The sequence below is a fragment of the Cryptotermes secundus genome, unplaced genomic scaffold (genome assembly GCF_002891405.2).
Source record: "Cryptotermes secundus unplaced genomic scaffold, Csec_1.0 scaffold214, whole genome shotgun sequence".
NCBI classification, from domain to species: domain Eukaryota; kingdom Metazoa; phylum Arthropoda; class Insecta; order Blattodea; family Kalotermitidae; genus Cryptotermes; species Cryptotermes secundus.
Genome location: NW_019743149.1, coordinates 101,615 through 114,490, shown reverse-complemented (window position 1 = coordinate 114,490; position 12,876 = coordinate 101,615). Strand labels below are relative to the sequence as shown.

At 41.0% G+C, this 12,876-nt stretch overlaps 3 protein-coding genes across 14 annotated transcripts in view; 1 reads left to right on the top strand and 2 right to left on the bottom strand.

The window, feature by feature from the left end:
* The window catches only part of LOC111873783 (lysozyme), a 29,919-nt gene extending 29,178 nt beyond the window's left edge, over positions 1-741 (bottom strand). Inside the window, exon 1 of the mRNA XM_023868743.2 lies at positions 641-741. Coding sequence (XP_023724511.1) covers positions 641-710 — 70 coding nt within the window. The 5' untranslated portion in view covers positions 711-741. The remainder of the gene's footprint in view (positions 1-640) is intronic.
* Positions 1-12,876, top strand: part of LOC111873781 (DNA repair protein REV1) — an 80,233-nt gene that overhangs the window by 11,410 nt on the left and 55,947 nt on the right. Inside the window, exon 1 of one of the 4 annotated variants that reach the window (XM_023868730.2) lies at positions 11,207-11,381. The exons of 2 other annotated variants lie outside the window; for them this stretch is intronic. In XM_023868730.2, coding sequence (XP_023724498.1) covers positions 11,328-11,381 — 54 coding nt within the window. In that variant the 5' untranslated portion in view covers positions 11,207-11,327. Of the gene's footprint in view, positions 1-11,206; positions 11,405-12,876 lie in introns of those variants that run through there. One more of the 4 variants, XM_023868731.2, reaches the window with a different exon arrangement.
* Positions 7,134-11,128, bottom strand: LOC111873782 (tigger transposable element-derived protein 4). Of its 9 annotated transcripts, none has more exons than XM_033755209.1 (3): positions 11,112-11,128; positions 9,182-9,358; positions 7,134-9,025 (listed from the first exon to the last, which is right to left on the bottom strand). In XM_033755209.1, the coding sequence occupies exon 3, from the start codon at positions 8,981-8,983 to the stop codon at positions 7,172-7,174; it is 1,812 nt and encodes a 603-aa protein (XP_033611100.1). In that variant the 5' UTR covers positions 8,984-9,025; positions 9,182-9,358; positions 11,112-11,128; the 3' UTR covers positions 7,134-7,171. The 9 variants fall into 9 exon arrangements, with proteins under 9 accessions (XP_033611100.1, XP_023724508.1, XP_023724503.1 ...); XM_023868740.2 differs by lacking the exon at positions 11,112-11,128 and adding an exon at positions 10,574-11,083; XM_023868735.2 differs by lacking the exon at positions 11,112-11,128 and adding an exon at positions 10,620-11,083.

The following is a 12,876-nucleotide window of genomic DNA, read 5'->3' as shown; positions in this document are numbered from 1 at the left end:
ATGAGCGGAAGTGGACTGATCACTCCGCGCATTCTTAAGTCAGCACTAGAGGAACGTAAGTGGCCAGCTTCACGTCCCAATCGCCTTACCAATCGGGAGAACACCCTGTACCAATTGGGTAAGAAAGCTGGTAGGCGCCAGAGTCGGCTTGGAAGCTGTGAAGATAAGAATCTCTTTCTCCTGCCAGGAATCTAATCTCGAGTCCCCGTCTTCCAGCACGTAGCCTAATTCATATGCCAACTTAGCTATCTGAGATAATAACAATAATAAGGCATAGTTGTCCCTTTGCTTAACTAATTAAGCACTACGCCGTGAAGATGTGTGGGGGAGTGCATGTATAGATCCACGTATTCTTGACCGCAGCACTAGTTAGAGGTGAGTGGTTAGCTTCACGGTCCGATCGCTTCAACCCCGGTACCCACTGGATAGGAGGCTGGGTGGGCCCCGGAACCGATATGGACAACGGGCAGAGGAGTAAAATATTGTCCCTACTGGGACTTGAACTTCGACCCTTCGGCCAGTAGCCAGTCACCAAACCTACTGTGCTGTCAACAGGAAATGAGATTAGCGCTTGCTCGAACGAGAAGCATGTGCTCCAGATCGTACTATAAGTGTATAAGAATAAAGAGTTTCCACTCACCGAGCGTAACGTAGAAGACGGAGCTCGCGGCCACTGCGAGCAGCAGTAGAATATTACGCCTTGTTGACATCGTGCGCTGAATCTCACTGCTCCGCGTGGGGCAGGCTCCGGACTTTAAGTAGACCCGCGCGCTGCAGCCTTCGTGTGGTCTCATACGTTAGCTATTCTCGCCAATACGTCACGCAGGTGATGACCTGTATTTTCGTTACGCATAACAGCTGTTGAAAATTGAGAGGAAAAGGCTATACTTAATTTGTAATTTTGTTGAGTTCTGAAACTGTAGTCACGACATGTTTAACCATTTCTGGCTAATAATTACGGAATTTCCCTCGAACGCGTGTCGTTTCGTACTTTCCATCAAAACACGTCAGTTGTTTCGGTAGTCTGACGTGCACGTTAAGGTATCGGACAACTTTTTTCTTTGTGCATCATGCCGTGAAAACCTGTGTGGAATGGAGGTACAGTCCGCACATTTTTAACCTCATGATGAGATCAGTGTCAGCTTGACGCCACGAAGCATTGTCCCTGGTGATAGGAAACTAGGCGATCCACAGAGAGAAAGATCTTCCTTGACTGGGAATCGAAATTCCAATTATTCAGTCTTTCCGCTGGTAGCCTAGTCACTGCAGCTGTCCTGCAGGTCCCAAGGTGAAAATGGTTCCTTCCATCTACATTGGGCACGCGACCGCCTCTGTGGTCTAATGGTCAGAGTTCCTGGCCACAGATCCAGAGGTCCGGGTTCGACTCCCGGCGCTACAAGATTGTTTTCTGAGAAGTACTGGGTCTGGAAAGGGGTTCACTCTGCCTTCTGAGGATAACTTATGAGCTATTTCAAGGAAATAGCGGCTCCGGTCTAGAAAACCGAAATTAACGGCCGTGGGGATTCGTTTCGCTGACCACGCGACACTCTATCTGCTGAAGTTGGCACTGACTTTGCCGACAAGCGGTGGTCGCTCGATCGGTATAGTTGGCTTGCGGACTAAAACCACGGAGTTTGTTCTTTTGGTAGTCTAGTTGGTTGAGGCACTATGCTGCAAGCCGGAAGGTCGTGGGTTCGAGTCCCGACGAGGTTATTGTATTTTTCAATTGACCTAACCCTTCCAGCCGCACTATGGCCCTGGGATCGACTCAGCCTCTAACAGAAATGAGTACCAGGAATCCTCCTGGGGTGTAAAGGGCGACCAGCGCATAAGGCTGACAGCCTGACCGCCATGTGTGAGCCGAATGTCTAGAAAATGTGGGAGCCTTGACGTCTCACAACCCTATGGGTCTCCACGGCCTGTTACAGGGATAGCTTTACCTTTTATGGCAAAAAAAAAACCTGGGGTTACTGAGTTCCCAGACTTTGCCCATCATCTGTTATTCAGAAGGAACACAACATTTCCAAAACTGGGTCTGTTTGTTATCTGGCCCTTTCACCTGAGGACAGGGCTCTTTCTAACGAACCCACCTGAGTAGGTGCTCCCCACAGTTTCATCTGAAGATGGAAACAGGTCCGGTTTCTTTAAAATTGTGTTCCTTCAGAACACTACAGAATGTGTAAAGTCCTAGAGATCGGTCAATCCGAGTATAAAACACTACTGACAGAACCTTTTAGAATAGAATTAAAATTCAGACCATTCCAGCCAGCAATTGCTAAAACTCTACTTTAAGATGTACACAACTTCCTGCTTAATGACACTGCATCCCGAGGTGGAAGATGCAGGAGACAGACTCCACACATAGAAAGTAGCTGCAAATATACAAATAAGTAGTCACAGATGGTGAATATGGGTGATCCTCCATCTTTGGCATAGGCAAACAAACCATCTTCATAAAATGTTCTGCATTGAGAAATTTATAAAAGTGCTTCAGAATTGTATGGATACGTTGCAATGGACTAGATCAGTGTTTCCCTACCTTCTGCATCTTGTATCATACCAGTGGTTAAAAAAAAAACTCAACCTGTTAAGAACAGAGCTTCATTTTTATTAGAAGTTAATTTTTACAATTCTTGAAAACTAAAAGATCATAACAATTGTTAATAACACATTTTATTGCTATACTTATGTAAAAACAGTTAGCTGTGCTACCAGAAGTGTTATTACGCTGCAACATTAATGAGAAAGTGATGCTTAGAAAGACAGGAAAATTCTGTATAAGTGAATTTTAGGAAAATTCTGTGTAAGTGATTTTATGTGACTGAATTAATTGCAAAAAGTAATTACTATTTTTATATCTCACATTCCACTGGTTGAGAAACGCTGATGGGGGGCGGGGATATGGAAGTCTTGATGACTGGTACAATTGATCTTTGGTAAATAGACTAAGACAGTTGGAGGTATGTAGATTTGACTTGGTTTAGGACTGTCTGGTAACAGACTTTGGTATTAGTATGGTGAGCTTACATTTTCCAGTACCAGACGTGGTTAGTTGTTATATTATGTGTCATACATATTTTTTAAATACTGTGCACCATGACAGCTATCAGTGACAGGCTATGGACTGGATGGTTGGGGTTTGATCCAGAGTTGTGGCTTTGGCATTCTTCTCTTCAATGCCACATCCTGATTTGCTATTGGGCCCACCCAACCAGCTGTCCAGTGAGCACATGGGATATATTCCCTATGAAGTAAAGCAGTCAGACATGAAGTTGAGATTAAGAATGTGTGAAACTTTACCTCTACATTTGAAGCATGTGGTGCTTAGGCTCACCATTTTACATTGCTGTTAGACAATGGCTCATTTCCTGAAATCTGTTAAAATATGCCTATATTCAGGCTAGTTAATTTGAAAAACATTGCAAGAAACAAAGTTGTGAGACTTATTACGATGCATACATCTGCATCTGAGCTACTGGAGGAGTGCAGATCTTGAGTAACTTACTGAATTATTAAACAAATGAATCACATTACAATCCTGCAGAGTCTTCTGGGATGTAATGCCATGTAATCTGGTACAACTTCATCTACGTTCTTGAGGAACATACTACTTCCATCTTCAGGTTGAAGAGTATGCCAAACAATAGGCCAGCAAGAAGCCGGCAGTTCTCTTAAATTCTCTTCAGATCAGTTACCTTATCTATGGACCACTTAGTTAGTTAGTTAGTTAGTTAGTTATTGGAGAGGGTGGGTTTCCCCATGCACTTAGACCAGTATTGGTCCATTGTGCTTCCTTCTATGATATTCTACCAGTCTCTATACCCTACCGATAATGGCGCGTACCATCAGTCCCGCTGAGCAAGCGAGTTCGGCCACTTGCTTAGCGGTGTCTATAATGCTTCCCCCATCTATCAGAGGCCTTAGAGGCTATTGTCGGGCGGGAAACGTCCTGGAATTTGGCTCAGTGATCTCCTTTGGAGATATGAGGTTCTTTTACGTGCCGTAATGTTACGACATGGGACACACGGTTTAAAGTCCCTCCTGGAGGACTTGTTCCCTGAATTTTTCCGCCCTTAAAAATTCGACGACCTCCGCCAGGTATTTGAACCCGCGTACCACGAGTCATGAGGTGGGAACGTTACCTCTAGACTACGGAGGCCGCTATGAACCACTTTATACATCAAATAGCGATTCATACAATGTAGTACTTAAATATTTAATAAATATTATATGTTTTAGTGACTCACATTACCTTTCAATACATTTTCAACAATATAAAGACATTCATTTGAATCATTACTATTAAGAACTCTATTTTCATCCAATAATACATTTACTACATCACTCTCATAATGTCTTGTGCATATTGCAACTAAATTTCCTCTGACAACAAAATGGAAAGGCTGATTACACTGTCTAAACCATTTATAGTCATGGAATTTTCAGACTCTGGGATTGTAGGTTACAGTTCTCCATGCAGCAAGAAAGGGTATCTGCGGTATTATGGTTTTATTGTGATTTATAACGATGAACAGATCCCGTCTGTGAGACCTGTTTATTTGTAGTTTATTTAATGACACTCTCAGTAACTCAGACTATATGGCAATGAATGACTGGATGGTAGCATATAATGAATGAAAAATAATGTAAAAGGAAACAGCCATGGTCCAGTTTAAGATTTTATCCTGGTACCTACTTAAAGAGACAGAAAAACTATGAAAATATGACACAGGATAGTCAGTGTCCAGGATGAGATTCAAACCAGGAACCTCCAAAATACAGGTCATAAATGTTAAGAATTGAGCCAGATTGCTTGGTCCAAAACACAGGCCTGGAAATAGGGGTAGACTCCAATGACAGGAAATAGATGCACTATATATGCAAAAACATCTTTGATAATTATCTAGGGGCTTTTCACCCAATACTTGAAAGAATACCTACTTCCAAAAAAAGCCATTTTTACCACTGCCAAGGAGGCATATGAAATGTCTTAGGTATACATTTTCATATTTCACAAATTATGAACTGGGATATGCCACAGAGCCTAATCTGTGATATAGAAAGACAAATAAACCCCACCAAACCATTCTCTTAGTTGACAGATGCAGAATTATACATAGTCTGAAATTATTTTGCCTTATATTTCATTTAACATTGTCATGCACTGGGGGTTGCATGATTAATAATTGTGGGTTCTGGATTTGATGATGGGATTTATTTGTCTCTATTACAATTACATTTGATTATAACAGTTCACACATTCACTGTTGCCTGGATCTTGAACTGGTCTCTAGTCTCCTGTCTTCTCAGCTATGACTCATTGCTCTGTCTGGCAAATTCCTCTCCTTTCATGACTTCAGGAGAATTGAATAGAGATCATGGCCTTGAAGGGTTTCCATACTGTGTTTTGTCTTTTAAGAAGTTGTTACCATGAATATGCCTTTTTCATAAATCTGTTGCCACAATAAGTTTGAACTATATCTGATCATGGAAGGGATGAAGTACAGAGTTCCAGTATCCATGGCTAATTTAAAATGATCATTATAGTATTACAGTAGAATGACAGAAATGTAATAAAGTGAAAGATTGTACACTGAAGCTGGGATAGCACAGTCAGTATAGTGACTGGCTACAGGCTGGACAACCAAGAGGTCAGAGTTCAAGTCCCAGTATGGTCTAGAATTTTCTCTTCTCAACATCGTCCAGACTGGCTCTGGGGCCCGCCCAGCCTCCTATCCAGTAGGTATCAGGGCTCTTTCCCTGGAGTAAAGCAGGTGGGGCATGAAGCTTACCATTCACCTCTAGCTAGTGCAGGGGTCAAGAAACATGGAACTATACATCTACTCCCCATATGTCTTCACGGTATAGCACTTAATTAATTAAGCTTAGGGATCACTTTAATGTAAAAATTTTCATTCAGTAACTATCAAATACATCTTTAGTATACAGCAAAAGCCATACTTGAGGAATCTGTTGGGAGTAGTGGATTTGAACATTAAATTGAAGAAAAACTTAAATGGAAGAAATTTAGTGCTGAAATTACTGATTTGGGATCACTGAAACTAAAGGTTAAAAGAGGAGAAATCTTAAAAAGTCCCAAGACTCATCATCAGAGACGATCTTACAGTTTGTAAGTTAGTAAAGCTGACATTACTGGTATATATGTATATTGTAACATGTTATTCTTACATTAATACATTGGCTGCCACCACATAATATAACAGTTTCCTCCAGGTGCCATTTGCAATGTGGATCTTTAATTTAATCCAGGTTTATAATATGGTCACAGGTGTCAGTCCAATGCATAATTTGTTTTAAATATGCACCTTCCTGTGGGTTATACTCCATGCAAGAACTGTTGAGCCACAGAAACAGCTGTTGCTAAGTAATACAGGCATGCAACAATAGAACAATGGGGTTATGCAACCAGTTTATAGGCAGCAGCTTGGTAAACATGTAGAGTCTGTGTCCATGCTGAAGTTTTACAGGGACAATGAAGGTCATTTGCAGGCAGTCATAGCTGAGAATCCATGAGTTGTACAGAGAATTCAAGAGACTCTTCAAGTCCATACAACAGTATTTTTAATGCCACTCAGATATTGACTGTAATCATCTGTGCTCCTCATTCATATAAACTATACTGGTCATGGGTAGATATGACTTTCCAGGCATAAATGCCTCAGCTCAGTAGAGAACCTCAGGGAAATAACCAACACATGTTATAAAGAGACTTATAACAATCTAGGCTAAGGAATTTGTTCCTACATGTATTGTTGCTGGGAATGATAGTAATGACAATTTTAAGGCAGCAGAAGTAACATTAGAAACAAGAGCTATGGAACTAAGCACACAGGGTCTACCTGCATCTGTGCCAGTTTTCAGCTCTGGTAACAGCTGCAGGTGCTAGTATGACTGTGAACAGTAAATCTGGAGCAACTGGTACTAAGCTACTTTCAAGGTACAGCATTATCAACCAAGGAACAAATGAACACTACAATAATTCTATGTCAGTATAAGCACTTTTCCACCCAATATCCACACCAAGATCTCTGCATTTGCTTAAGCCTTGTGGAATCAGAGGGTGATAGGTTATACACGTAAATGAGTCATGCTACAAGTATTACATACTTATGTTTATTCTAAATAAATTATATACAAGCATTTATGTTCTCTAGTATTGGCAGCGCTCTTTCACTATAATGTTCTCAAATTCTTCCTCTGCTACCTCCAGTGCCTTCATCAGCTTGTCATGGCTTCCTAGCTCAACTGTAAGTGCCTTCAGTGCAGCAATGCTGCTAAGAGCCTGGCTGAGAGGCAGAGGCATTACTGATGGCTCCTCTGCCTTGTCTGCTTCCTCATCTGCACTGGGCTCATCACCCCATGCAACCCCCAGCAGCTGCTGTTCCCAGTCACTTCCAGCATCATAACATGGAACAGAATGACTTCCCTCAGGCTCCAATTCTACATCAATGCCTGCTGCTTCCCCCAAAGATGATACTTCTATTGCTACATTATCAAGTTCTGTGGCAATGTCATCTTCAAGAGTCGCGCATGTTTGTTCAGTTTTTATGCCACATATGGCAAACAACCGTTGTGCTACAGCAGGCTTGACTTCCATCCATGCAGACTTCACCCATGTGATGGCATCTGAAACTGTAATCTGATGAGCAAGCCGTCTAATGCTTATCGTACCATTCATTCTGGCAACCAATGACCTCAGCATTCTCCGTCTGTACAGAACCTTAAAAGCTTGGATAATGCCTTGCTCAAGTGGCTGCAAACGACTTGCAGAACTGGCAGGGAGGAAGATGAAGTTGATGTTTGACAGTTCCAACAGCGGATGACATGGGGCATCATCCAGAAAAAGGAGGATCTTTCTATTCTCCTGAATCATCTTCTCATTCAATTTAGTGACCCACTGACAAAAGATGTCTGGTGTCATCCATGCATTAATATTTGCATACTGTTCCACACCCAGCTGTGGGGCATCATTTTCTTTAGAACACTTGGAATAGATGACAACTGGGGGCTCCTTCTCTCCCAGAGCATTGATACAGAAAGACAATGTCAGCCGTTCACCTGCAAGTTCTCCCCCATGATACATTTTTTCTTGGCCTATTGTCTTATCAGGCACTGCTCTGAAGAAAAGTCCAGTTTCATCCATGTTGAAAATATTCCTGAGTTCATAACCCTCACACATAGTAGCCACACGCAGTCTCCAATCGGCTTCCTCCATCTCACTTTCCCCAAGAATCTCCCTGAAAACAATGTTATGGCGTTTTTTAAAGCTGTCTAACCATCCATTGCTGGCATTGAATTTTTCTATGTTAAAAAATGCAGCGAATTCTCGTGCTTTCTCCTGTAGAATAGGGCCACTAAGAGGCAAGCCCCTGGCACGTGCTTCCTTGAACCACTCCCACACAAAATTGTTCACGTTTTCATTCCTCTGCCTTCTCTTTCTTTTGGCAAACTGACTGCCTCCCTCTTTCCATTCTCGCAGCAGCCGATCCTTATCTTTTAGTATGTTCTGAATCTGTGTCTTGCTGCAGTTGAATTTGAGAGCAAGTGCCCTCTGTGAGAGACCACTGGAGCTTTCCCTGATGACCTCAACTCGTAATTTCAAGGACAACACTTCACCCTTCTTCTTATCACACTGAGGCTTTGTCAGCTTGCTGCTGCTCCAGTCACACACCATGGGAAACTGGGTGTGGCTAGCTGCAGTGTTTGATGTGACACTATTCACTCCACACACAGTATTGTCATTACTCCACTCATGTGCCGTGGATGATTGACTGTGGCTGGTTGCAGTGTCCAAAGTGACAGTATTCACTCTACACACAAGATCATCATCACACCAATCACATTCTGTGGACAACTGGCTGTGCCTGGCTACATTCCTTGTCACATCAGTATTCATCTTACATACAGGATCAGTTTCACTCCAACTACATTCAATGGGTGATTCACTGTTGGTAGCAGCCATGTTTGACACGACAAATTCGTGTTATACACAGAATCACCATCACTGCAAAAAAAAAAAAAGTTCAAACATTCAGGATTTATTAAAAGACTGTAATATTACATCAACAATTTTATTTTTTATATAACACACACTGAACAATAATCCACTTGCATACTGTACATGTATAAAACAAAGAAATGTTACTCTTATGTGACATACATCAGGATTGTGATCCAGTATGGTTGTTCATTTTTGAGAAACCTGCTGGCTCCATCTTGAAGAATTACTTTTCTCAGCTACTGAATGTACATAGGACTAGTGATGTTAAGCAGATGGAAATACACATAGTAGAGCCATTAGTACCCGAGCCCAGTCCTTTTGAGGTTCAAACTGCTACTGAAAAGTTCAAATAGTATAAATTAACAGGTACTGAACAAATTCTGCCATAATTGGTTCAAGCAGGACGTGAAACATACGTTCTATGACCTGTAAGCTCACTAATATTATTTGGAATAGGGAAGAATTGCCTGCTCAGTGGAAGAAGTCTATTACTGTACCAATTTACAAGAAAATGCAATAAAACTATTAAAAGTAAATATATGGCTGATATGTCTCCTATTCAGAATAGTCTAAAACGAGGAGATCCTTTGAAAATGCAGCCAAGTTAAAATATTTTTGAATGAGAGTAACAAATCAAAATAGATTCATGTGGAAATAAAGAGCAGACTGAATTCAGGTAATGGTAGCAAGCATTACCCAAATTGAGTCTGCTTTGTCTTCTTATCTGCTACCTAGAAACGTAAAAATGAAAATATAAGAAAGAATAACATTGCCTGTAATTTTGTATGGATGTGAAACCTGATACCTGACATTAAGGGAGGGACATACATTGAAGGTATCTGAGAACAAGGTGCTGAGGAGAATATCTGATCCAAGCAGGAATGAAATAGTAGGAGTTTGGAAAAAGCTGCATAACCAGGAGCTTTATAACATGCACTCTTCACCAAATATAATTAGAATGATTCAGTCATGAAAGATGAAATGGGCAGGCCATGTAGCATATATGGGGGAGAATAGAATGCATACAGGGTTTTGGTGGGAAAGCCAAAAGGAAAGAGACCATTAGGAAAATGTAGACAGGTGGGAGGATAATATTAAAATTGATCTTATGAGAAATAGGATGGGATGACAGGACTGGATTAATTTGGCTGAAGGTAGGGACTAGCGATGGGCTCTTCTATACACGGTAACAAAATTTTGGGTTCCATACAAAGTTGGTGGTTTCTTGGGCACGAGAGTGAATGGCACCTCTCAAGGATGGGCTTCCATGGCGTTAGTTGGCTGGCTCTATCTACATGATAAAATAAAGTTGAATCTGCTACTTCTCCTGACATGATGGTAACCACCTACCAGATTACACCGTGTCATAACCCAGGAGACAAATCTTCACCACCCCGAAAACCTTACGATTTTTGTCTGGAGTTATATAGAAGGTACGTATGCGCTACGTTAATTTTCATATTTCATTCAAAATTTATTCTCTTTAGAATTCTGATTACATACATATACAATATGGAATGAAAATTAACACATGATTGCAATTTCACGTACATATACTGCGAGCCCCGGTAAGGTAGGTTAAGAAAAATCAACAGACCCACTAACGCGTTTATGATGAAACAAAACCTGTCAGGTAGAAGGGCCAATAATGAACTCGACACAGGAAGACTGCAATACATAAAATCTGTGCCCAAATTAACAGAGCTTCTTGCAGAAGTCATCAGTAACCAAAACGTGCTTTGGGGTGTCGGTGTCTCTTCACTCTACATACGAGTATTTCTTGTACCACCAAATACAACGTACCACAATCAGCAAATGAACTAAAAGTAACAATTTTTTTCACTTCCATTATAATTTTAACTCTACTTTCTGTTCTTAGACTATGTTATGTATCATGTATACATAAAAACACATAGGATGCAACGTTGGGAAATTTATTTTTGAACAATATACGTTGAGATCGCACATAATTTATAAAGTTATATCCGTCAGTTTCGTTTGCAGACAACCTATATTTTTTACAGTAACCAAGAATCATATGCTCTTTCCTAATTTGAATAAAAGTTTATAATCGAAACTACAGTTTTACATATAAACAGCTACAGCAGGACTCTGTGGGAAGAGTTTGGTAACCATGCCTAATTGGTTATTGATCAGCCTCCATTAACGATTTTCAGATTTTAGTTAAGGTTTGGGCGTTTTGGCGGTTGAGTGGTATCAATTATCGAAAATAACGTGGATAAGAAATTATTGTCACAGTTATTTGGAAAGAGACTTCAGTTCAGGTGGCATCATTACTGTGATAATGTACAAACGACGGAAGAGGCAATCCTCCGAAGATAATGGATTTGGTGCATGGGTAAAACTAAATAAAAATTCTAGGTTAGGTATAATAAATGCCATGGTTGCATTTCTGTGGCTTGGAATGTTTTGAGAAATCGAGAAGGAATAGATGCCCTATCGGGAGGTCCACATCTGCTTCTGCTGCTCATAAAGCGCGAATGTTATGTTCTGCATTGTGTGGAATACGTTCGATATACGCGTAATTTTTAAGAGTTTGTTCTGCCTTTGTCTTCCGGTGTCTGGTTACCGTTATGTTTTTATACGAGTATTGAAAGTTTGGATTCAACCGGGATGCTTTTACTTTTGTCATGTGTTGAATCAATGAGGAAGGAATGAGCAAGACATGTTGCATAAATGGTAGTGATGAATCCATAGAAATGGCCACTTTGAAGACTGGCATAGATGGGAGGATAATATATTAAAATGGATATAAAAGGAATAATATGAGAGGGTTTGGACTGGATTCATTTGGCTCAGGATAGGGACCATTGATAGACTCGTGAACATGATACAATGTTAAAACTTGGGGTTCCATATAAAGGGCGGGATTTCTTGGCTATCTGAGTGAGTGAACTTCTCAAGAAAGATTCTGGCCCATCTAGCTGGTCATTTCGCTTATTTATACGTCGTGTCTTCAGTGATTCTGGTTTGAAATTACTGCCTTGTGAAATCACTCAAAATCATGATTATTGTTCTTGCACCCAGAATGCGTAAGTACTAACAGTTGTGACTACTACCACACGCGTGCACACCCCCCCCCCCTCGCACGGAGGTAGCCGCCACCACGGCTCACAAGGACAACCTTTGCAATCCTGTCACGCACTTTCTTGTCGACCAGCTGCTCTTCACTTCACTAAGCTGACTCTAAACGTCCTGCTTATAACATCTTGGCATGGCCTGCACAAAAAACACTTCCTGTGTTCGTGGGCCGCTGCCAGGCAAGGACTGCTGTACAGTCACCTATTTTGTGGTTGCTGCCAAGCAGTGGGTCTACATGCCACAGTAGTGAGGTTCTTCAGGTTCAGTGAACTGCTCTGAACCGCCCTGGTTCTTTTTCCTTGTCAGGGAACTACCCCTGACCATACAGATAATACTCTACATGATACATTTATTTCTATTTATGATTTATTTAGGACAATAGTTAGTGTCTTGAATGAATGAATGAATGAATGCATAAGGGATGGGCCCTTTCGGCCTTTGCACTTTACATTTAGTGATCTATTATGCCCCCCCCTCCCCCCTTTTTTTCTAAACACTTTATCAATCCTACACTTTGATCGAAATGTAGGACCTTTGTTTATGGGGTCATCATAGTAGTCACTTGGTTCCATAAAGAACTGGCCCAAGATGGTCAGTATCCTGGACTATATAGTAATAAATCAGGAAATGTTATTAGTTATTAAATAATATTATTATTAAATAATGGTTTGGAAAGGACGTGGAAGGAAGTGGTTTCGTTCTAACTTGAGGTACTATCCTGGCATTTGCCTGGAGGGATAAAGGAAGACCAC

Bases quoted from the DNA above. Each gene is read 5' to 3' on its own strand.
- LOC111873782 (XM_033755209.1), bottom strand. From the start codon at position 8,983: ATGGCTGCTACCAACAGTGAATCACCCATTGAATGTAGTTGGAGTGAA.